Below are 25,620 nucleotides of genomic sequence, written 5' to 3'. Positions count from 1 at the left end.
TTGATCTTACTATTTATTTTGGCGTTGATACGTGGATATCAGCCAGTATGGATAGTATTAATTTGACTACTATTATTTACATAGTAAACTTTATTATGTAACTGAGAATTTTTTTTTTTTTCTTTGTCAATCCCAGGCTATGTGTCCCGCTGCTGTAGTGACTCCGATGACTCGTCAGACGAGGACTACCCCGCCGAGCCTCCGCCAACGCACACCCGCAAACGCCCCGCACCTGCCAGCAAAGACAGGGAGGGTTGGAGGAGAGAAGAAGAGGAGCAGAGAGGAGCGGAAGGAAAGAAAGAGAGAGCTGAGAAAGAATACGAAGAGAAACACGAGGTGATGATCATTGAGCTGTCAGAGAAGGACATGGAAGTCGAGGAAGAGAACGGAAGGGAAGTGAGAGGAAGAGAGATCATGCTAGGAATTAAAGCTAACGCGGGAACAGTGGAACAGGACAACTGGTACCGCACAGAGCCGCGGGCCAACAGTAGCTTCCCCAGCCTGTCCAGCGGCTCTCTGAGGGCGGCCTTGGAGGAGAGCAGCCCTGCAGCTGCAGCCAGAGGAGAAGGCCCAGCCAAGGCCTTGGTCGCCCTGCGTGAGGACAGCCCCTCTCTCCGGTCCCAACGTCCAACTCAGGGGACCACCACCCTGGATGTCCACCACCCGTTCCTCCTGGAGGTCACAGCTCCCTCTCCTCAGCGTCAGAGAGAGGGTGCCGCCGGCAGCACGGCCTCTGCCCCCGTACGCCCCACCAACCTGAGTTACCGCAGCAACGACAGCCCGTGCCTGTGCTTCACTGAACACTCCAAGGGCAGCTATCTCCCCAGCCCCCCCGAGGCCACCAGCGATGAGGAGGAGACGGAGGAAGTTGACGACGATGAGGAGGAACTGAGACGGCTCTCTAAGATCCCAAGTCACGTAGACTTGCGCCTCATCGACAAGATCTGCGCCCAGTCTAACAAAACTGCTTCCAAAAACAAGTTAGACATCCCCAGAGTCATCCCCATCCACATCTCCTCCTGTGAAAAGAAGGCGGCTTGTAGCTCCACCCACAAAGGGGAGGAGAGTCTATCAAGTTACTCTGGAGATTGCGGTCCTTTCCTAACGCCGTCCCCTAAAGCTCCTCCTCCTGTTGCTAGGGAAAGTGCCTCAGAGTCAGACGATGAGTTCTTCGATGCCCAGGAGCGGTTCACTCCTCCAGTTCCTCCTGATAGCACAGGTGGGTTGTTGACATCACTTCTTCACTGACAGAGTAACTGTGTGTAGAGCTGTTAAAGTGTTAAAGTGAAGGTGTTGAATGATTTCTGTCACCCTTTTAAGACTCCCATCTCTCTCTCTCTCATTCACTCACAGAAAACAGTTTGGATGTGGCTGACAATAAGAGACACCGTAAACGCTGGAGTGGCACAGGAAATGGACTGCCAGTGGTACCAGAGAGGGAGCCTCCCTCACCCCTCAAAAAGAAGCACTCCTCACCTGACCACAAGAAACAGCAGGAGACCCAACGAGACCCGAAGCTCCACTCAAACCAGTCTTCCATGCAGAGTGTCGATGCCAAGACCAAACCTCCACCATTGGCCCCCAAGCCCCAGCTACCCCCAAAACCTGAACTGGCCCCTAAACCTGAACTGGCCCCCAAGCCCCAGATAGACCCCCAGAGGTCTCCCAAGTGTGGGGGTTCGTACGCCCACTGTAACGGGGATGCTCGTGGGGGCCACACAGGGCTCTTGGAGATAGACACCATGGAGCCGGAAACAATGGAGTTTAAATCAGTCACCTCGGGGGCGGGGGGGCCTCCACTCTCCTCCCCCCTCATCACGGCTGTACGGAAGAACCAGCAACCCCCTGCTGAACCTCAGGCTGTGGAGAACGGGCTCAGGCAAGAGAACGGGCCTAAGATAGAGAACAGTTCTAAGCAAGAGCACAGTTCTAAGATAGAGATCAGGACTCCTAACGTGCTTCCTAAAGATTGTGTTCTGGTCACTGCTGACAAGCAGACAGCGAGGGTTGAAACTAAAGCAAATGGGATTTCCCTGCCGAAGGGAGAGGTCCGAAATGGTGTTGGGGTGGACCCCCCGAGAAAGCTGCAAAGCTTATCCCCCATTCCACGTTCGGCTTCAGGAGATGAGATCAGGTTGAGCCTTACCAGCCCTCCACCACTCTCTCCCAGAACCTCCCCTCCTTCTCTTCATCCCCTAACAGTCCTCCCCATCCCGGTCTCACTGAAGGAGAAAGAGGGGGTGTCCCCACCGAACGGCCTCCACCCCTGGGGCAGCCGCAATGGGAGCGCTCAGTCCGGGAGGAGGGTCTCTCTGAGTCACGAGAACCTGTCCCCCAAAAATGCAGATGGCCCCCTCAGTCTGACCACCTCCCTCACCACCTCCTCTAAAGGGACAGCAGGAATCCCAGAGAGCACGGGGAGGTCAGGGTCAGGTTCAGACCTGAGGGTCAGTTCTTCCAGCCTGGGGGGCCGTCTGCCTACCTCAGCCCTGAGAGGGCGGATCCAGGCCCTGCCCTGGTACATGACCCGCTCCCAGGAGATCCTGGGTACTCTGGACTACCCCTCCACCAGCTCTGTCAACGAGGATGTCACGTCTGGGTACGGCTCCGGTCTGTCGGTCAGCGGAGCCTCCGAGGTCAGCAAGGTCACTGCCAAGGCAGTAGGTGAGACTGCGGCGGGTAAAGGGAAGAAGGAAGTGCTGGAGGATGGAGCCGAGGTTGTCATAGCGACCATCAAAGAGTTCCAGGAAGTGACTCCCCGAGTGAAGGAGGCCAATGGGACGAACGTGTCGCACCCCAACCAGACCCTGAGAGGAAATGGGGCGCACGTCTCTGAGCCCTATGGGTTTCGGGGCTCCTGCAAGTCGGAGCAGCCCCAGTCCAGGCCCCACTCAGAGGTGGGGTTAGGGGGTGGTTCAGGCCCACCCCTAGAGGGGGACTCTCTGGTGCACACCCCTCCACAGGCCCACGGCGAGGCGTGTGGGTGCCGTACCGTCTACGCCAACTGTTTCAGCGGCGACGTGGAGGACGGCTGCGGCTTTGACGAGGAGCTCACAATCTACGAGTTCTCCAAACGCACGCGCCCCAAACAAGCCCGCTCTACACCCCTGCCCTCCCCCACCTCCCCTGTCCCCTCCCCCAACATCCTGTCCCTGCTGAGGGACACCCCTCGCCCTCTCTCTACCCTCTCCACTGCCTCCTCAGAAATTAGCCCCCTCCTGTCCCGCCCTGTCTCCCCAACACCCCCTATAGGAGCCCTGAGCTCCCTCACCAACAAACGCTACGTGGGGCTGAAGGGGGGCTTCGCCTCCCTGAGGCAGGACATCGATCAGCTACGCCTGGTTCTGGAGAGAGGCACGGCTGGGCCACCACCATCATCAGAACCTTCTAAAACAGACCAGGATGGGTGTGGAGAAGAGGGACCCAACCAAGACGTGGGGCAAGAGGATGGTCCGACCCCGTGCTGTGGAGGGGCAAGTCCTCTACCCTTGACAGAGGCCGAGAGGAGTTTACTCCAGGCAGAGGCCCGGCGGTTGGCAACAGGGTGCCAGCGTGCCACGCGTGTGGGCTGGGCTCCGGAGGAGGCGCTTCGGTCCTTATCCAACAGCTTTAGTGCCCTTGTGCAGCTCTCTGCAGCCTGCCTGAGAACACACCCCTGTCCTGGCTGTGACATCTGCCTCAATAGGGGTCAGATCCACAGCACTGATGATGAGGGCCAGGAGGAGGCTCTGGACAAGCTGAAGGAGATCGTAGGGCTGTACCGGGAGTTTGTTGGGGCTGTGGAGATGGCTGAAACCAGGGCTGGGGGTGGCGGTGGGTCTGGGGATGGACAGAGGCAGGGAGAGGGCGAGGGGGTCAGGCTGCTGGCCAAACGCTGCACGGTGCTCATCTCTTCCGTCTTTGCACTCACGCAGCTGTTCAGGATGCACTCGCCGGACACGACAGACCTGCTGGGTCAAACACCTCTCCACTTTTGACCTCTGAACTTTTAAAACCCCTCCTCACCACCAGCACTGAGGTGAGATGAGGACTTAGTAAGAAAAGGGAGGAGGATGAAGAGCTGTTGACACGATTCTTTAGCAAAGTGGGATCTGGTGTGTGGCCCTACATAGAGTACAGTGCATACACACTTGTACAATAAGTGCCATGCACACCACAGCACACAGAATAAACACACCCACACACACACACACACCACACACACATCCATAAATGATGAGAGGAACCTCTTCCACTGACTGCCATTACTGCTAGGTCTCCCGATAGACTGGACTGACTGGATAGATCTGGATTATGCATTTGTACATAGGTATTTTATAACCATCTATCTTATTTTATTATTATATTCTGTATGTGTATGTATGAAATATGTATGTACATATTTAAGTATGTTTGCACCATGGTCTATGACGTGAAGGGACCTGCTGGTGTAAGACCCCGTGGTTATCACTGGATTTTGTATATATTGTTTTTGTCATGTGTGATTTTCTACCTCCACCCACCTCCCTTCCTCTGACCTGGTGTCTGCTGAGGAGACGAGAGAGCATTACTTTATCGTCGGCTTATTTAGTGATTCTGTGGATTCAGTTAAAGTTCAAATCTGTCATTTAGATTTGTCCATTGGGGGAAAACAGTATAAATCACAAACTTTTACATTTGCCGAGACCCACTCCCTTCAGTTTACAAACAAATGCAGAGGGAGCAATATTGACCGTGAAGTTACACTTTGCAGAAGTTACAGAAATGAACCCTGTGAAAAGTGTACACCGTTCCTGGCTCCTGACTGACGACTTGTGTGAGAGTGTTTGAACGGAGTAAGCACTCAATAACCCAAATGCTTATGCAGTAATTATACAGTACATCAACTTTGAATCTAAAGGACACATATATTTTTCTGGGGTGGGTTGCGTGGGTGGTGGAATAGGGGGAAAGGAATTCATTTGGTATTTTGTACAAAGTTTTTGATAAGGCTGACTGTTAAACCTAACTAGATGTAGCAACGATCCAAAGTAATTTAACAACGAGCCACAATTTTACTACTTGCCCATGTTTAGCTCTGCAGACGGACGGACTGACTGATTCTGTTTGTGCCAGAGCTGTTGATAGATATACATGCATATCTATGTTTGTGTTAGTTTGATTCTATCTGTCCTTCCTTAGTTTATGGCTATGCAAACATAACCACTACTTCCCTGTTCTCCAACATATCACTCACTCCCTGTTACAATTGTGTTAACGTTAAAGACAAGAATACCTGTATATGTTTTCTAGCCATTGTAAATGGAAATACAGAGCGATTCCCCTTATGATAATGGGAGATGTGGATTAGGATCACAGGCTAGTTCAGGATTGCAACGTTCTGCAATGTTGCATGTAATGGGATGGCAACATGTCCCAACAAAAGGCACAACTCACTGATCCTGTCAAGATGCTGTAAACATATTCAATCTGAAGTTTGACTAAATAAATTGGTGTTTTGCCTTTCGTCTGATGGGACACAGGTATGTTATTGTCACTGTCATTTTCCTCCTTTTTGTTCAAGCTGAGCAGATATTTGGCCTGTAGCATGAGATTCAAGCACATTCCAAGACACTTCAAATAGGTATTTGGACAGATTTGAGATGTCAATATTCGACTGACAGAAATGGAATCAGTCTCTTTTTGGCACTAATATCACTCCATATAACTATCTGGATGGCTTGGCTTATCCAAAGTGTTGCCCACTAATAGGCTCAACTACATCTCATGCCACCTGATTGTCTCCCTCAGTTAAATCCAGTAGATCTGGAAGGATGTTAATACTGTACCTCGGACAACAATGGGATGCTGATGTCAAAATCCTACTCACAGGGCCGGACTAACACATCTGGAGCGGTTAGGGCTATCTGGGATCTTTGGGACGTCCCTATCCTAACCCCTATTCTTACCCTAACCATTTAAAATGTCAACTTCAATGGGGTAGGGATGTCCCAAGGATAGCAAGGACCCATCTGGGGCACCTTATTCCTCCAACAAATATATTATAATAATATATATTGTATTTTTAAATGGGGAGATTTTTGGGGGCTAACTTCCTGCAATTATACACATTTCGCCAGGGCAGACAGATACATTTGCAGTTTTATAGCTAATCTCATTGTATTCTACACATTTTGCCGTGAGGCTGAGAGACAATTTGGCAGTTATAAAGCTAAATGTTTATACAATTCTATACATTTTGCCATGGCTTATGACATGTTCATAATATGCTATCTGTGGAGGCCTGACCTCCAGGGGGCCCCCAACCGACTTGTGTTCATACTATCTGGGAGGGACACATTTTTGGTTGGGGGCCCCCTGGAAGTCTGGCCCTGTCCACACGTCTTCCATTAACTCACAAACATAAGAAGATTGGCGCAGCTGGGGCCTGGATATTGATGGCATAGATGGCGATTAGGAAATGCAGTCTGACAGTTTTAAGGGATGTGGTGACAGAACAATTTGCCTTCACTGTATCATGTGTTTCGATCCATGTGTTGAGATCCATTGTGATGCCACGTATGTCCGTTACACATCAGTGGACATTGGACAATAAAGTTACGACGATGATCATTGTAGCATACTGAACACAGAACCTGACCTTTGCCATGGAACCGACGTTATAGAGTAGAAGCCCTAAACTGATCAGAAACACACTGTACAGGGCTGTCAGTGGATTATAGGCCTCCGTGCACATCACTGGGCAGCCATTTCTTTCTGTAACATTGTTGAAATAAACAACTGTGAAAAAAGGCATGTGAGATCTCACTCCTGTGTCTGCCTCTGGAAAAGGGAGGTGCAGCAACTGTTTCATTCAAATGCACACTACAGAGAAACCAGTCTCTTTGGAGAAACTTCCCCGGAGACACATTTTGTGTCATGAAACGTCGTGGGAGGGACAATCAACATTTTCTTTTCATTAACATTGATCTCGGTTCAAATATCGTTTGGAAAAATAAATGTGATGAGCGCATATTTTAGGCTTCCCGATTTGTGATAACCTCAGGCACTATAGAACAATACACAGTAAGAACACAAACATCACAAGCTGTTTAACCGCTCTAGGCAGCAGCCATTTCTCAAATGTTCAGTTGGGAGTGTCTGTATAATGCCCGTTCACATGCTAGTCTGAACTAGGAAACTCAAGACATTTACGACATGCTAACTGGTTGTAGTTATACACGTTCAACGAATCAGCAAGTCGGAATGTTCAGTTTCCTAGTTCCAACTAGCATATGAAAGCAGCATAAGCCAATGTATTGGCCCTGTTCACTATGACTTGGGAAGTGTGATTTTGAGCTGCCATTGAACCCAGGGGTAAATATTTGTAAAGCAGAGCAGTACTTGTGAATGTGGCATGTCAAAAATACTGGGCTTCCTACCATTCCTTTAACATGAGCCATCACCTACCCAACATGACTGTATGAGAGAAAACACTATGGTGGAAACTAAGCAAACTAGACAATGAAAATCCACCTCAATGTGATAAATAGTCCCACTGCACTGTCCTGATTCGTGACCACTCATTGAACGACAAAATGCCTTTCAGTAGCAATTTAGTGGGAAGCCCTGGTTGAACTGCCTGGGGTACGTCTCTTTCGCCAGACCAGTCCCCATGTCAGATTGCCCTTAATCTGATCACTTGTTAACCCAGCAGTCAGATCCAGGCCCTCCCATAACCACACCAACCAGCCCAGTGGATTGGCTAGCTACAGTTGTCCCGACTTCCCCAGTGAGCAGTAACAAATAAATGAAATGGACTGACAAAAGGGGGAAAAGTGCGGTTACCTAGACAGTTGTACAACTGAATGCATTCAACTGAAATGTGTCTGAAAGCAAGAAGTTCACAAGGATGATGTTGACTTTACTCACACCCAAATGACACAGACACACACCCATTCATCAAGAAGCATTTCACCTTTATAAAACATTTGGGTGTCTTCTAAAAATATACACGATAACCAAAAAGTGTGTGTGGGGGGGGGGGGGGGGGCGACTATAGCAGACAGCTTAGTCACAAAAATGTACAAAATAAGCCTACAATTCCGCTTTAAGTCATTTGACGTTTTCAACATTTGCTTGCCTGGTTAGCGTTACATTTATGTGAAATCTGTGACCAACTCAAGTGATTTGCAATTGATCTGGAAATGTTTTATGTAGCCGCCTAGTCTCAAATGTTCAGGTTCCCTGAACCTTTCAGTAAAACATACTTGTACCTTCAACGCTGGAAAACCAGCTGAAAACTGTCCTGATCTTGTTCAGCGCTGATTCTTTTTTTAGTTGAAAATACAGACATAGACCGCATAAAGGGCCAAATTAAATGGCAGATATAATTTCTGTGCCACAACACACTACTCTCCCTCCCTTTTCTTATTCTCTTGCTTTCTTCCACATTCAGTCTCCCTCATACTAGTTCTCACTCCTCCAGTGCCCTCTTTCGCCCTCTTCTCAGTCTCTGCAGCCCCATCTCAATCCCCTAGCAGCATGCCTTCCCTATCTGGCCTGTCATACGCAGTGTGGGCCGCTGCATGGCGACTGCCTCTACTCAAGCTTGAAATTTGAGCCCATTATGTCAACAGGGGTTATGGGCAGAGAGGAGAGAGTGTACAGCAGTCAGAATGAAGCGAGAGGGAGAGAGAGGGGAGTGGAAAGCAAGGAATTCTCAGAAAGGAAGGAGAGACAAATATGGAGGAGAGAAGCAAGTGTGTAAATGAAGGGCTACAGCCTGGAAGTATACAATTATGGGCAAAATGGTTGTGTTCCTGTGTTCTTTGTGTTCCTGTAGTCTTTGTGTGTGTATTTCTTCCCCCCATTATAGTTGTGCATGTTTTATCTGAGGAAAAACATTATTTGGCCACGTCTTATTGCTTTTTAAGTCCATTTCATCAAGGAAGAGACAAGTTATGGGTAACATACATTTGACTTAAACCATACATTTTACTTAAACCATACATTTGACTTAAACCATACATTTTACGTAAACTTCAACAGACACACACTACAAGTGGCACTTCAGCAATAAGCTCATTACACACAACTCTTTGACAAACATTATCAAGATACACTTATAGTGGCGTTGATTGATGGATTATAATAACTGAGTGAAGAAATGGTACATAATAGCACTTTCCTAGTCCTGTTCCCATGTGCTTCTGAGTATACCGCTATTTCCAGTCGTCTTTCAAGTAATACCTACAGGACAAACACCTGCTAGCCGTTAGGCTGGTACCATAGAGATGGAAAGAGATCTTGTCTTTGTATCTGTGCCATTAGGACATTTGTGACCGCGCCATTGAGGCTACAACTCATAGGAATCGCCAACCAGTTGACTACTTTTTTAAAAGTGTTCCATTTTCAATATTAAAGCTAATATTGGTGATTTATCACCATCTGCAGTGCTGGAGTCCTGAACCAAATAGCGTAATTAAATGTATTGTGGCCACTAGATGGTAGTGACTTACCTTAAAGCAATTTACAAATCAAGACAATGCTCTGATCATTGGATGATCGCTCCCAACCACAGGAATCCACACTCAATTGCGTACTTTAAAATGGTGGAAGCCATTAATGGTAACGTCCATGCTGAAATGTGCTATATCTTAGTTGAGTTCTCTAACTATCTCTAGTATACCGCACAGGGTTGAATCAAAGAGACAGAGAACTCCTCTTTATATCTGTGCCATTATAGTCTGACAGCATGGGCAGCGCCATTGAGGCTATACCTCATAGAGCCCCAAAGTGGAGGTGTCATAATACCCATAAAACTTTGCGGTCAAAACAGGGAAACGGTTCCAATCGTTTTTCCACTGTTCATTTTTTCCCATAGAGGATTTTTAGAAACACTTCAAATATGGGCTGTGTTTCGTGTAGGCTTACCCTGGCGTGATGTTTTGATAACCGTGTAAATCTCTGTTGGACACGGTGACTTTTATCAATATATTCAGCTCTATTTACCTCAGATTTGAAAATGGTAATTAGCATCAAAGTAGACATCATGCAGAACTACAAATCCCTGCAAGCTCCTGCACGTCGTCTCTAGCTGACACCTTTGCTAACAGGTATTGTGTCAATTTAAAACTTGCACAAGACAGTTCACAGAATTGTCAATGTTTAAAGAATTGTGGACAATTTATTCATTACTACATTTAGCTAACATTAGATAGTTAATCCAGAGATTCTTGCCTTTGCCTCGATTCGGCAGTCTTGTCCAGATCATCATGGCATTTGTAGTTCTTTATGATAGCCACATTAGCATTTCACAGATAAATATATTCCCCGAATTCCTATGTATTAAAGTCACCTTGACCTAGAGATTTACACAGTTATCAAAATGTAACGCCAGGGTAAGACTACACAAAACACAGCCCTACTTTAAGTGTTTCTAAAGTCCCCAATAGGAAAAATCAAATAGTGGAAAAACAATTGGAACAATTTCCCTGCTTGACCGCTAGATTTTATAGGTATTATGACTCATACTGTAGTACTCTAATGGAATCCCCACCCAGTTGACTATTTTGACTACTTTAAAATGGCAGAAGCATGGTGGAAACCCTCCATGGTGCTGCCCATATTAAAACAGCCTTTTGGCCACTAGAGGCCTCCATCATTCTCTATGGGTCGAATCAGTGCATAATCCTAGATGACCGACATGGTAAATAGTTGGACAACAAATCAGTATACCAGAGTTCACAATCAGAGGGCCAGAGTAGAGAAATGAGAGGGGTCGAAGGGACTAATAATCAATGCACACAGATCAAAGCACTGGTCAACACAATGAATAGTTCTTTGAAAGGTGCTCTTGGTCACTTTAAAAAGGCTTACACCCAGTAAACTGCCTCTGATACTTTCTGCTGGGAACCACATCAGTCTACACAAAAAAAAATGTATTGAAAAAGGCTTTTGTTGCATGTTGGACCCAGACGCAGGACTTGTGTATTTGTGAGTCTCACTTCGATACCATGACTCAAATTGACTGCCTTGTTTAATCTCACACCGACTGGTGACCATTGGCAGTAGCGCAACTTTACCTTTCAGATTCCCTTTGTCCTCTTCTACTTGCCGTAGGCCCTTACCCCCCACATACACTATGTAGACCTGTTTGGGTGGGCAGTGGGCACATCAGTTTCAACAACAACAACAAAAAAAGAGCACCAACTGCGATCAACAAACAACACTTTCCCCAAGTATTTTTCCTTGCTCTCCCCCTCACACTCCATTCCCCCTCACATTCTATGACCCTTTTAGTATCAGAACACTGAGCAGAAGCTCGTATGTTGCGTTGATGATGCCCCAGGAGAGAAGGGAGCGGTGGTAGTTGAGGTGCGCCCCTCGGAACAGCATGGCCACGCTACCGCCCCTCTCCCTCCACACTGTCATTAACACCTCCCCACAGGGGCGGAAAGCACCCCCCACCTGGGACTGGGCCCGCGACTTCACCACATTCAGCGGGTAGAACATGATCCCCAGTGCCGCCCCCAGCATCCCTCCACACACAAAGTCATTGACCAGGTGGCCAGCCCGGCTGGAGGCCTCAGGGAGCTGCTCCTTGATGGGCCCGCGGAACCCGAAGAACAGCACATTACTGGGCCCGTTCCTTATTAAGACCGGCACCAGGCCGCGGTAGCACTCCTTCACACCGTACTCGCTCAGGAGCGTCCGGAAGGTGTGGGCCGTGTTTTGGAAGCGGCCGTGGTGCCGGTGGTCCTGGAGGAGAGTCTGCACACGCTCAAACGGCGTCAGCACAGCCTCTGCCGTGCCCGCCAGCGCCGCCGCAAAGCTCCGCGTCACCAGCTCGGGAATGCCGCTGCCGGTGGGCACCTGGTCCAATAAGACCCGGGAGAAGTCCTCGTACAAGCCGAACATGATGGCTACAGTGGTGGTCTTCTGGAGAAGAGGAGGGAGCAGCCCCCTGTAGAGTTTCCTCATCCCGTCCCGTTGGAGTTGTCTGACGGCCTCTCTGGCCAGCACACCGTGAAGTTGTTGTCTGAACAGAACCTTCTGGATGGGGAAGGTCACCACGATGTTGGTGAAGGCAGCTATGGAGCCACAAACGTAGTGCTTCCCTCGGGGGCCGAGCGCTGCGCCCAAACCCCTGCCAGGTAGCAGGGAGCCCCCTCCTTTACCCAGGGACCCCTGGGGCTGTGACGTGCAGGCTGACTCTGGGTCCATGGTGGTAATAGCCATGGGAGATGAGACACACCCTGAGCCTACGCCACCAGCATCACTGCTTGGGAGACAACCTCTATGATTTTACACCTGTGGGAAGGAATGAAAGAGTTAAATTTACAATGTTTAAAATTGGCTGCAATATTATCTATTGGTACTGAAACAGCATGTGAACTGAAGTTACTTGTTCCTTTCAGCAAAACACGCATTGTCTACTATAACATTGTAACAAATGGATGGTCAACCAGTCTGCAAAAACTCCCTCATGATTAGTGGAGAAGGATTTATGAGGCTAGTATCCAGAAGGCATCAGGCTGTCTGCACTGGGGTAGGACTGCAGTTTTACAAAATGATAAGACACCGGTAATATTTGGAGAAAAAATTTAACATGTTGCCAGTGAAACAAGGATCTTGGGTAAGTAGGTTTGGTAATACAGTTCAATGCACCACGGACACAATCCAGGTCTGTGTACTGCATCTATTGAAACTTGGCTACAACTTTGCTGCCGTTACCACCTCAGTGATAAGAACTATTGCATAACTTGATTCTAATGTACAAGGTGATATGTACTCTTCCGAAAGGAATTAAGAGACATGCATGCATCATCATCATTTTGTGCAGTCTAGAAGTTGTCCAGAAACAATTTAAAACCAAGCTCCACATTCAAGTGCCTTCTAAACATAGGTCAGAGTAGTGGAACTGTCACTGGAGGGTAATTAGAGGTCACGCTATGAAAGCAGATTTCGACAGAAGTGCTTCTTGCCAAATGCAAACCGTTAACAAATGAGCTGAGTCACCCAGTGCAGATGAACTGTCAGTGACCAGGAGGTACAGACAGTTTGCCAACTTGGTTGTTGAGTCTGATCATCGTTGTACTCTCTGGTTAGAAGGTCTTGAGTAAAGTTAACGCCTTCTAGGAACTCCCCATTTGCTGTCATGACTCATGCTATATGGACACACCTAAATGATGCACACATGAAATGCTCAAGTTGGCTAGGTCAATGGAGAAATGGTCAATACGGTCAAGAAAGACATGCTCAAGGCTATCGGAGTTTTAATCTATCCAGCCAACGTTAGCTTCAGGATGTATTCCAAAGATTACACACGGGCACAATCCAGATCATTCTGAATGAGTCATTGCTTTCCTGGCCAACTCCAAACCAAAGGACAGTAACGTTACAGCCTGCTAAACCCGTCTTCGTCCTGGCTAAACCCACCAAAATGTTTCCTGATTGTATGTCAAATGGTTGCGTCTACGCTAACAAGCCAGCTAGTTAGCTAACATCCTTTTTAGGGCCTTCTTTAGCAACCAGTGACATGGCTAATCTTGACAGTCAAGATTTCCTTAACAAGCTATGGTAAACAGGAGTTTGACTGAGCTAGCTATCTATCAAGTTAGATACAGATTACAGGCATTTTGTATCCAGCTAACGTTGGCTAGCAAGTTGGCAGTGTCAAAGCGGACAACTCTCTTTTACTTGATTTTTTTGTGCCCAGACAAACAGTTTCGAGATAGATAGCCTTGGATGGGCATGCTATCGTTGTAAATGTAAAAAAAAAACATTTTTTTAAATTAACATCATATAGGATATTTCAACACTAGGTCCAAAGTATCTACGTTTACTTGTCTTTTACCTTGCCACGAAGAAACCGTAGTTTAACACGGAAATGGAGTTTGCTAGGTCGTTCCGTCTGCTGTCGATCGCCGATGCATTGGGAAGCAGCTGACAGCAGGAAAACCAATCGAGATGTAAATAGCGTGCCTTACGACCACCGGGCCCTCGCTAATCTACAAATAACAATACAAAAATAAGTATCCACTATAGTTTGTGGTTGAAGGTTTCAAACGTATCAGTTTATACGGATTTTCTCATACACACTAGAGGGGCTATTGTTCAAGCGTCCTGTTGGCTCTCTTGAATCATGTTACAACTACAAGGTGTATTTGATAAATAACATTTGCATCTCAATTAGATTATATTTTGAGGGTTAACTCCATGACTAGAATACTGCCCCGTGCTTTTTGTGATGCTCTATTTTGCATTGACACGTTTTTGTCTGGTTGTGTGATCTGTCCTACATTTTCTATGTGCAATATTCTGTCATGCACCAGGCGGCAGCATTTACCAATAGGAGCCTTGTCGTCACTAGTTACCACAGTCACAAATGGCTTAAAATCTGATTTTAAACCTAACGCTAACCTTAACCACACTGCTAACCTTATGCCTAACCTTAAATTGAGACCAAAAGTGTTTACGATAAAGTCAATGTTGCTGCGGATCAGCTCTAGTGTCTAGTAGTGACTGATAAGCCTAGTCAATGATACCTCGAATCTAATGTTATCTATCACACGTGCGACTGCACGTCATGATGTCATAAAAATATTCCCATTCATGGGAGCAATAAACAAATGCCCGAATTTCAATTTCAATCCTAGCAAATTTATATTTTGGGCACTGTACCCCACGGATTACAATAATATGACCAAATATGTCAGCACAAAAGGACTGCGAGTTTTTAATGAAAGGGGCTCTGGATCTTGTGTCTGATGACCGCTAGATCCCTCTATCCCACTGACTTCAATATTTAGGTAAACTGCGTCTAGTGAATGACAATTATACTCTATCTAGCTGTTTGTTGGCTTGAGAAATAGTAAAGTGCTACTAACGAGTCATTTAGAATACATTAGTAACGTTAGGAAAACTAGTCTCAAGAGGTCTGGTCCTTGGCTGTATTGCACACAGGCTGGAATGGAATGTCACATTGGTGTCTTGTCTTGACAGTATGAGATGTACACCATTGGGGGAAATGCAAAGACATCTTCAGCCGGCATACTGCTGTACGACATTCGAGTGAAAGTTCTTATCTCAATTTATGCACAGACTCACAGTACTGTTGATGACTGATATAAATGCTGTAGTTTGTAGTGTGTCCTTTAGTTTTATAAATTTGCTCAAAAGTACCGTAAATGTCAGAGTAACCACTAGCCAGAAGTTTAAGCATTGCAAATTGAAACTAGCTAGCTACTAGCTAAAGTTAAGCAAGCAGCTACCAAATTAGCTACATTCTTAATTATTGCAACATAACCATATTAGCTCTTGAACAACTCAACAATTCACAAGCATGTGCAGACAATTAATCCGTTTATTTTCTCTTCTGTACACTTATTACATTTTAGCTGCAAGACAAAAGCACATACTGAACAAAAATATAAACGCCACATGCAACATTTTCAAAGATTTTACTGAGTTACAGTTGATATAAGGAAATCAGTACATTGAAATAAATAAATTAGACAGTAATCTATGGATTTCACATGACTGGGCAGGGGCGCAGTCATGAGTGGGCCTGGGAGGGCATAGGCCCACCCTTTTGGGAGCCAGGTCCACCCACCATGGAGTCAGGCCCAAGCAATCAGAATGAGTTTTTCACCACAAAAGGGATTTATTACAGACAGAAATACTCATCAGCCCTCCGGGTGGCTGGTCTCAGACAATCCCGTACTTGACGAAGCCGGATATGGAGGCCCTGGGCTGGCGTGGTCTGTGGTTGTGAGGCTGGTTGGACGTACTGCCAAATTCTCTAAAAGGACATTGGAGGTGGCTTACGGTAGAGAAAGTAACATTCAATTCTCGGGCAACAGCTCTGGTGGACATTCCTGCAGTCAGCATGCCAATTGCATGCTCCTTCAAAACTTGAGACATCTGTGGCATTGTGTAGTGTGACAAAACTGCACATTTTAGAGTGGCCTTTTATTGTCCCCAGCACGAGGTGCACCTGTGTAATGATCATGCTGTTTAATCAGCTTCTTGATATGCCACAGTACGCCTGTCAGGTGGATTGATTATCTTGGTAAAGAAGAAATGCTCACTAACAGGGATGTAAAAAAAATTGTGGGCAATTTCTGGGATCTTTTATTTCAGCTCATGAAACATGTGACCAACACTTTACATGTTGCATTTATATTTTTGTTCAGTATAGTTACTGCCAGCTAAAGCTAACAACACCTCTTCATCAAGTAATGTTAGCCTATCAAAAAGGAATGAATACCCCTCTAATACAAATATAGACCCTTTTCCAGTACACAACACATTGACGTCACACACAGATGCGCGCGACTCTTGATGGCAGTAAGAAAGCCATTGCCATCTGCACCCATGCAACATAGCCTAGATGTACATTTTTATAACTTCTGAACAAAAAAAAACATCCTCTCAAGAGATGTGTAAATATTTGTATGAACATAACAAGATTCAGCAACTGAGACATCAACTGAACAAGTTCCACAGACATGTGACTAACAGAAATGGAACAATGTGTACCTGAACAAAGAGGGGGTCAAAATCAAAAGTAACAGTCAGTTTCTGGTGTGGCCACAAGCTGCATTAAGTACTGCAGTGCATCTCCTCCTCATGGACTGCACCAGATTTTCCAGTTCTTGCTGTGAGATGTTACCCCACTCTTCCACCAAGGCACCTGCAAGTTCCCGGACATTTCTGGGGGGAATGGCCCTAGCCCTCACCCTCCGATCCAACAGGTCCCAGACGTGCTCAATGGGATTGAGATCCGGGCTCTTCGCTGGCCATGGCAGAACACTGACATTCCTGTCTTGCAGGAAATCATGCACGGAACGAGCAGTATGGCTGGTGGCGTTGTCATGCTGGAAGATCATGTCAGGATGAGCCTGCAGGAAGGGTACCACATGAGGGAGGTTGATGTCTTCTCTGTAACGCACAGCGTTGAGATTGCCTGTAATGACAACAAGCTCAGTCCGATGATGCTGTGACACACCGCGCCAGGCCATAACGGACCCTCCACCTCCAAATCGATCCCGCTCCAGAGTACAGGCCATGGTGTAATGCTCATTCCTTCGACGATAAACGCGAATACGACCATCACCCCTGGTGAGACAACACCGCGACTCGTAAGTGAAGATCACTTTTTGCCAGTCCAGTCTGGTCCAGCGACGGTGGGTTTGTGCTCATAGGCAACGTTGTTTGCCGGTGATGTCTGGTGAGGATCTGCCTTACAACAGGCCAACAAGTCCTCAGTCCAGCCTCTCTCAGCCTATTGTGGACTGTCTGAGCACTGATGGAGGGATTGTGCATTCCTGGTGTAACTCGGGCAGTTGTTGTTGCCATTTTGTACCTGTCCCGCAGGTACCATCGACACCCTTGGTAAATATGAGCAAAAATGATTTATTGTTTATCCTCTTGGTCTTTCATTCCTAATTAAAGTGAAATAATTGAAAGAAAAAATGTATTGTTATCATAAAACACATATTTTTCTCAAATATATGTGTGTCACAATTATTGGAACCCCTTCATTCAATACTTTGTGCAACCTCCCTTTCCAAAGATAACAGCTCTGAGTCTTCTCCTATAATGCGTAATGAGGTTAGAGAACACATGGCAAGTAATCTGAGACCATTCCTCCATGCAGAATCTCTCCAGATCCTTCAGATTCTGATGTCCACTCTTGTGGACTCTCCTCTTCAGCTCATCCCACAGGTTTTCTATGGGGAGTTAGGTCAGAGGACTGGGATGGCCATGGCAAAATCTTGATTCTGTGGTCAAGTGAACCATTTTTTTGTTGATTTTGAGGTGTGCTTTGGATCATTGTCCTGCTGGAAGATCCAACCACGGCCCAGTTTAAGCTTCCTAGCAGAGGAAGTCAAGTTCTGATTTAATATCTGCTGGTACTTGATGGAGCCCATGATACCTTGTGTCGTGACTTGACTTTAATATTACTTTGAAAACTGTTATTTTTCTAATGAACTAACTATGTTAAATTGTTACCCGATTAAATTAATCATGTAACAATTAACTCATTAGGATCTGGGGCACCATGAGAGCGGTTCTTTAAAGAGTTACCATCTCCCGAAAAGGTCTTTACCCATCACATCTATAAACAGTCAACTTATTAATCAAAACCTCACATTATATCATTCTGAGCAGTCGAAACCTTGCATCTGAAAAAAACAGAGCCTTACTTATGGTTCAGTACTACACAAATTGGTTTAATTATTTACTACTAGCTAATTAAATGAGAAACAGGATAAACATACACACTTTTTATCGGTTATGGACTGGGGACTTAATATGCTAAAAACAGGTCCCTAGTGGAATGACAGCAACATAGCTGCTTGTTAAAGAAGAGATGGAGAGGTAGAGAGACACTTAACATTGGTACATTCAGAGAAAACTCTCACCTACAGTAACCATATACTTTGCATGAATGTCTAGAAATCATGAATGTATTTACGTGAAATGCCTGGGTTCGCCAGGGATCTCTCTCGTGAACAAGGCAGCCTTGGAAAGGGAGTTGGGACTTTTGGCGGCACGCTTGTAAGGCTCTGATTGTCCGAAATGGTTCCGACAAGTCTTCTACTGTTGTCCTTCTCCGTAGTTGTCTGGTACCCGGTGACTTGTTGTGTAGTCCTTAACAGAACTACAGAGTTGACTTTCCTCCCATTCACTCTTGAAGATGCTTCTTTGAAGATAGACTAGCCAGCCGTGTCGATGGTTCCCCAGTGGGATGATGAGAATGGCATAATACGATGGTTTGAGCAGAGTGACAGAATGGTCCTACATAAATTCACTTCCGAAGATACTTTACTTAGGACAGCTAATCAGCCGTACCAGTGATTGTCCGGGAGGGGAGTTTATCGTCTCTACCTCGTGTTGAGATTCAAAGTTCAAACCACTTTAAACGTGCAGCTGCACGTCTTTCTGGTCTGGTACGTTAATTTCTTAACCCATCATTTATACAGTTTGCAGGAAAGGCGTGGTTCCGGCAGGCTGACACTCTCTGACCTCACTCAGGGTGGTGACTACTCACTGTGCAAAGTTATTTAAAAAAACTCTTATCTCTTATAGCTTCTCAAATCACATCACTATCTTAACAAAAATACGTTCATCCCTTTTTAGGGAGAGTCACTGTTCCTGAGAGTGATTGGTAAGATCTGTCAGCAGGGCAACTTCCAGTATGATAACTTTTTCAAATACGTCACCAGTATCCTTCTCATACAGTATATCTAAAATAATCTTGATTAACCCAGAACTAAAATCTTGAGTAATTTTAGCTCTCTTCTTTCTCTCTCTCTCTCTCTCTCTCTCTCTCTCTCTCTGTTTGTTCCCTTTAAATCGTTTGTTCCTGCAAATATTGATATGCTGGAGGAGTTTGCAGACCTGCCACTACAGAGGGGGGCGTGTCCAGCTACTGCCCAATAAGGGAATGCTAATCAAGTATGCACCTCCCACTGGCATATGTTTATATATATTGTACACAGTCATGTTCACATACAGGTAGTGAATAGCAGCTCAGCTGTGAAGCATTATGTTGAAAAAGGGTTGGCAGTACAACGCGCCATCTCTCCAATATTGAAAAAACTTGTTTGAGATTCTTGACAACACCCACTCTCAGTGGGAGTTGACGAGTAGGATGAGGTTGCCTCTAAATACTGATCTATGATCCATTTTTTGCTTTTAAAGCTCTTTAGAGGGTAAGCTGATCCTAATTTTTAACCCAGAGCGTGAGTTGATAAATGTTGGTGTTTACTGACCTCAGGAACCCTAGTCCCGCTCGGGGTGGGGAGCTAAACACCCTGCTGCTACCTGGGGTGCAGACGACCGACAGGCAACACTGCCCAGCACCCCTAAGCCAAACACTCTCTCCATCCCTCAGGCCCAAACCTCATTTAAATTTTCTGTCTGCCGTTTTCATCGAGTCCTTGTTGTGTTTTATTTTCATGTTTTCATGAAAATGTCATATTTTATATTCATATTTTTTCCTATTTGCATGTATTTTCATGTTTGACCCATTGCATCCGTTTATGTGGTTGTTACTGATGTTTTGAAGTCTATTTCGATAAAAAAAATGCTATCTCTAGTTGTCATTGCATTTGTGAACATTCATGTTTGACTATGTGTTATTGCTTTTGACGTTGTTGAATCTTCCCGTCAAAATGTTGCCTTCTTGGTAGATACCTGATACTCTCACTCAATTTCAAAACTATGAAGACTGTATGTGAGCAAAAGTTGTTTCCTTGATGTTGTGTAATTTTTATTTATTTTTATCATTGATACATTTGTGTTTTGTCACAGTTTTCTCATTGATACATTTGTGTTTTCTCACCTGTTGCTATAGAGGTTTGGACAAAAATAAACCGTGTCTGATTTATAAAATTATTCATGTGAAGAAAACACACCCATTGTCTGTGTTCCTCTGCCATGTAGAGTACAGTGACGCGTGGCATCACTAAGGGGGTGAAGGAGGACTTCCGTCTGGCCGTGGAGAGACAGGTGTCACTCTGCACGGAGAACCTGCACACTGTCCTCCACCGATTCTGTATCAATGAGAAGATCATCATCATCCAGTCCCTGCCCTGACCTCTGACCCCTTCAACTTTGACACTTGGACATCTGACATTTGGCTTATGGGTCTAATGTCCACAGTGAAACGCTGTTCGCTGTGCCGCTTGTGTGCCCAGAAGAGCATCGTCGTCTTCCATCAGACCTGACAATTGAACTCCTGACCCCCTCTATGACCAAATAACAATAATTAGAAAGAGATAAATGACTTGTTTCCCTCTTTCTAGGGTTTATCTGTGGTGCTAACGTTACTCATGAGCGTAAAATCTTCTGTACATTTCCCCCTTGTTGTACTACTTGCCTTAAAATTAGATAATGACTTTCAAAGGATGTTCTTGCTAACATGAGAAGGTTCTGTACTTGGGAAGGATTCTGTTTTTTGGGGATACTTAACAGGGATTGGTCTACTGTGTCTGTGGTATTTGCTCTCTGTCTGTCATTGGTTGTCTTGATACTTTGAGTTTATTTTTCATTTTTGGATCATTTTGTGTTGCCTGGCTACCCAAACTCTTTGCTCCGGGCCAAACGCTATGGCACGCCCACAGACATAATTTTCTTCTCCACAATGAGACTGGTTTGAGTACCTCCACAACAATTTCTGGAATGGATTGGTCCCAAAAACCAATGGGTTGGGCCAGAGCCAGAACACACGTGTGTAAAGCGACGTTTGAAAATGTGTCATTGGCTTTGATACTCAGATTGGTTAGAGATGATCCAATCGCTGATGACTCAGTTTTGTACAACACCCCTCATTTTGACGTCTCCACAAATGACTGTAGCGAACGATAGAGCAGCGGAATAATTACTTTTGAGTCATCAGGCAGCATTTTATGAAGTGTATAGAACAAAAAGACGTTCTAAATAATTGTGAGATTGTTGGAAAGTTGACAAATGTGAGAGTATTTTTGATATTTCTAGATAACATTAAAGAAATATATCAATATTTTTCTACCCCAATTTATCTTATTTTCTCTCTCCCTCTCACTCATCCACGTCGTCTCGTACAGGTGCAGTGGGCAGGTCAGCCTGCAGTGCAGCCCTGAGATTGGCCCAGAACAGCCTGTGCTTGCCCCTGTCCTGGGGCCACTCCAGATAGGTGTGTCTGCCCATCATGGCCTTTAGCTGATAGTACTTGGAAGGGATCATGTACTGAGGCAGAGGCTCCAGGAGCACCAGGATCACACTGTCAGACCCTCGGGTCAACCGCTGGTGGCTGGCAAAGTAGAGCTCATAGTGGCACCACTCGCTCCGGACGAAGTGGCGAGAGAGGACAAACACACAGCGCCGGCTCCTCTCCACGCATTGGATGATGTTCTCCACGATCGTCTTCCCCGGGACGAAGTCCCTCTCATGGCGGCAGATGTGGAGGCCCCCGCCGGAGCCTTCCAGATTAGGCAAGAGCTGGCCCTTGACCCAATCTGCATCATGCTGGCTGTAGGACACAAAGGCGTGGAACACCACCCCCTCCAGTTCCTCGGGCCGGACCTGCTGGGTCCTGGCACGGTGCTTTGCCCGGGTCCACTGCCGGATCATGCCCAGGTACCATGGAATGTCCAGGTGGTGACACAGAGTCACCATAACAATGATAACAGCCACTGCCGGGCACAAGATGGCCATTGCCAGCAGGCCGACATTGCAGGAGATCTCAGGGATCTGGAAGCCCTCCAGTGTGGAGTTCCTCCAGGCTTCGGGATAGCTGCAGCGATAGGCTCCTGGCCAGTGGAGAAGTTGGATTGCAGGGTGTCCGCTGCCCAGGCCAGTCCCAGCACCCAGATCGCTGAAGCCCCTCAGGCCACACGTACAGGTGAAGGGGTTTCGGCTGGCATCTAGAACCTGTAGAACAGGGCAAGTTTCCAGAACTCTCACAGATGGGGCATGGAGGGAGTTTTCCCTGAGAAGGAGATACTTAAGGTGTGGGAATCCAGCGCACACCGGGAGGTCCCTCAGCCGGTTGGCACTCAGGTCCAGAGCCAGGAGGGAGTCCAGGGCCAGCAGGGTCTCTGGTACAGTGGAGATCTGGTTGTTCTGGAGGTCCAGGCTGACGGTGCCATTCGGCAGACAGCTAAATACCGACTCACTCAGCCCATTGGAGGATAGGTTCAGGTGGACAATGTTCGGTGGCCAGTGGCATTCCTGGCCGCTGTAAACCAACGAGTTGAGGCTGAGGTCCAGGTGACGCAGAGAGATCATGTTCTGGACCCTCTTGCTCAGGGTTTGAAGGGACCTGAGGTTGTTCCCTCTCAGAACCAGGATGTTTACTTTATTCAGGGTTGTGCACTCTACAGTGATTTGCTGTTCTACTCTGGAGAAGACCGTATCAGCCAAGGCACAATCTGAGAAGTCTAGCTGCAGTATCCCACTGGGCAACTTGGGGCAGGTCATGTGTATGATGGATGTCTCAGTCATCGCCAGGCGCTCCACCGGCATGTTGATGAAGAAGTTACAGAGGACTTCCAGGGAGAAGAAAAAGCTAACCACCCCCGCTCGCCTGGCAGAGAAGGATTTAGTGTGGGACGTGTTTCTTCCTGGGGTGTCACTCACAGGTGGAATGTGGATGGCCACGTCTGAAGTGCTCAGGTGGATGATGGGGGATTCGAACACAGCGTTTATGGTGTTTGTCAGGTGCTTCCAGGTGATGGCCATATTTGTCAGGTAAAGATGTGTGGTGTTGACTGCCCTTCTCTCCTTCACAAGTTCCACCACGTAACTGGCTACCAAGCCATTGATGTTCATACCCATCAGCTCAACCTCGTTGAACATCAACAGGGCGTCTGCGATCAGATTTCGATCGGTGGGTTTGTTCGTCAGGCCGATGCTGACCTTCTCCGCCTGGACGTCACTCAGGCTGCCACTGTCATAGGCTGTGAGATTCTCCAGACGAAGGGTCAAAGTTTGCAGGTGTACGTCAGTGATGTTGATGAAATCCTCCACCCTGATGATTTTTGCTCCGAGCCCCAGTCTCTCCAGCTTCGTCAGGCTGTGGAACTCCACCCCCAGGGTCATGGTGTGGAACATGTTAAAGGTCAGATCTAGGTCTCTGAGGTTCAACGCTAACAGCAAGTACCGTTGATCAGATAAGTTCTGGAGCTGGTTGTGTGAGAGGTCCAGACTCTCCAGGAGCGGAGTGGGATGAAACGTCTCCGGATCGATATCCTCCAAGACATTCCAAGACAAGTTGAGGAATCTCAGGTGAGTTGTGACTTGGAAATCCTCACGGCCAAGTTTGTGTATGTTGTTCTGGGAGAGGTCCAGGGCTTCGGTGCATGGAGGTAGGTTTCTGGGAACAGCAGATATGTTTCTGGAGGAGAGGTTGACAATAAGGGTCTGGATTTCTGAGGAGGAGGGGGTGCTCTGATGGACTCCCATTAACGCAGCCACGGCCCAGAGGGTGACTGCCACAGCCCTCATCTCTGTTGAGGGACGAGAGAAAATGTAACAAACCGTGTTTGTGTAAAAGTGGTAGTTATAATATTGTGTGTCATGTGTGCTGTGAATCATAATAAATCAATAGGCTTCCTTTAGAATGTGAATAAAGGTTTTGGTTCCTGTTTTCGATATGAATGTTCTTCAACTTGCAGTGTTGTAAGGTTATTCGTTAAAAAGAAGCTTCCTTGTTTTATTTTAGACTCTTAAATAGACTCATTTTGGTCTATAATACAGTACGGGAAACTCACAAATGTCTTAAAAACAGGTCTGGAACACACACGCACACAGAAAGAGGGGGGAAAAAAGCAGACTGACCTGTCTTTTCAGTATCCTATGGCTTTTCAAGTGATGCGTCTGTTGAGATAATGTTGAGTCAGTCACAGTCAGTTCGTCTCTCACGTTCAGATAAATCTCTCTTTACCTTTGCGATTTCTCTCACTCACACTCGTCTTATCACGCTCACTCTAACCCTCTCTCTGAGCTTACAGTAAATGTTGAGCAGAGGGGAAACAGACATGTGAAACCAGGCCTTTCAAATGTGCAGGCAACTCCTGTTCCTTCTTCACTCACATCTCTTTCTCACTTCCCTTTTTATTCACAGTGATGGGCATGGAATTGAGTGCTTGACAGGAAATTAAGTTTGGCCACATATCTGTGTATTTGGCACAGCTAGTGGCTATGATAATATATTACTCATGGCTTCCTTATAAGAATATTACATCGCTCATTTTAAGGTAGATCTAACTTATTGTTATATTGATTTACAAAAATGGGTAGGGTTGGAGGATATAACAAATGCATAAGATATTGGTTACGCCGGCCAATTCTTTCTTGAGCAAATGGTCGGGTGGCTGAAAATTAAAAAAATATATAGTTTTAGACTGCAAACTGACTGCAAGAAGCCCAGAAATATATAAAATTTGACTAAAACGTAATCATTTCAAACCTTGATTACATTTGGGGACATTGCCCTGCGTGGGGTGCCGTCTTTCGGATAGGATGTTAAAACGGGTGTCCTGACTCTGTGCTCATTCAAAATCCCATGGTACTTATCGTAAGAGTAGGGGTGTTCACCCCGGTGTCATGGCTAAATTCCCAAACTGACCACATTCCATCATGGCAACCTAATCATCCCCCTCATTCCTAATTGTCAAATATCACTCCTCACCTCTCCACCTGATAGCTGATGTGTGGTGAGCGTTCTGGCACAAAAATGGTCGCCGTGCATCACTGAGGTGGGTGCTGTACATTGATGGGGATTGAGGTGAGTTTCCCTCTACTATGTAAAGTGCTTTGAGTACCTCTATTGGTGGAAAAGTGCTATATAAATCCAATTATTATGAATAATAATCTCTGTTAAGTGTTGGGGAATACTTGGGAACAGATTTCCAAAATGAAAACCAGTCGGAGATGATTTCCTGGTGTTTTTACAGTCTTCTATGTTCAAAAATTGATTAAATTATCTAAAAGAAAAAATGTAATAATAATAATTTGCTCAGCAAACTTGGGGGGGGGGCAAATAAAACCAGCCGCGGGCCAAATTCGGGCCACTAGTTGGGGAATCATGCCCTAGACCAATGAGCCCTGCTGATCTTGATCGAGAAAAGCTTGAGTATTGTAATAGCCACCCATTACACA

At 46.2% G+C, this 25,620-nt stretch overlaps 3 protein-coding genes across 4 annotated transcripts in view; 1 reads left to right on the top strand and 2 right to left on the bottom strand.

Annotated features, from left to right (window-relative positions):
- The window catches only part of LOC110518941, a 50,498-nt gene extending 43,728 nt beyond the window's left edge, over window positions 1–6,770 (top strand). For both annotated transcript variants that reach the window (XM_036942858.1, XM_036942857.1), the window contains exons 16-17: window positions 137–1,219; window positions 1,354–6,770. In XM_036942858.1, the coding sequence (XP_036798753.1) occupies window positions 137–1,219; window positions 1,354–3,977 (3,707 nt within the window). In that variant the 3' untranslated portion in view covers window positions 3,978–6,770. The remainder of the gene's footprint in view (window positions 1–136; window positions 1,220–1,353) is intronic.
- A 2,161-nt stretch (window positions 6,771–8,931) lies between these two features.
- On the bottom strand, window positions 8,932–14,107 carry LOC110488712 (solute carrier family 25 member 51). The gene is made up of 2 exons (XM_036942859.1): window positions 13,820–14,107; window positions 8,932–12,273 (listed from the first exon to the last, which is right to left on the bottom strand). Exon 2 carries the CDS (start codon window positions 12,199–12,201, stop codon window positions 11,248–11,250), a length of 954 nt encoding a protein of 317 aa, XP_036798754.1. The 5' UTR covers window positions 12,202–12,273; window positions 13,820–14,107; the 3' UTR covers window positions 8,932–11,247.
- A 7,263-nt stretch (window positions 14,108–21,370) lies between these two features.
- Window positions 21,371–24,474, bottom strand: tlr1 (toll-like receptor 1). The gene is given in 2 exon segments (NM_001166101.1): window positions 21,371–23,966; window positions 24,298–24,474. A coding segment is annotated over 1 exon segment (2,427 nt). The 5' UTR covers window positions 23,965–23,966; window positions 24,298–24,474; the 3' UTR covers window positions 21,371–21,537.
- Window positions 24,475–25,620: the final 1,146 nt, after the last annotated feature.

This window comes from Oncorhynchus mykiss, chromosome 14 (assembly GCF_013265735.2).
Source record: "Oncorhynchus mykiss isolate Arlee chromosome 14, USDA_OmykA_1.1, whole genome shotgun sequence".
Classification (NCBI taxonomy): Eukaryota; Metazoa; Chordata; class Actinopteri; order Salmoniformes; family Salmonidae; genus Oncorhynchus; species Oncorhynchus mykiss.
This window is presented reverse-complemented; position numbering and strand designations above follow the sequence as displayed.

What these genes read in the sequence shown, in the direction of transcription:
- LOC110488712 (XM_036942859.1), bottom strand. Translation starts at nt 12,201, where the DNA reads ATGGCTATTACCACCATGGACCCAGAGTCAGCCTGCACGTCACAGCCC.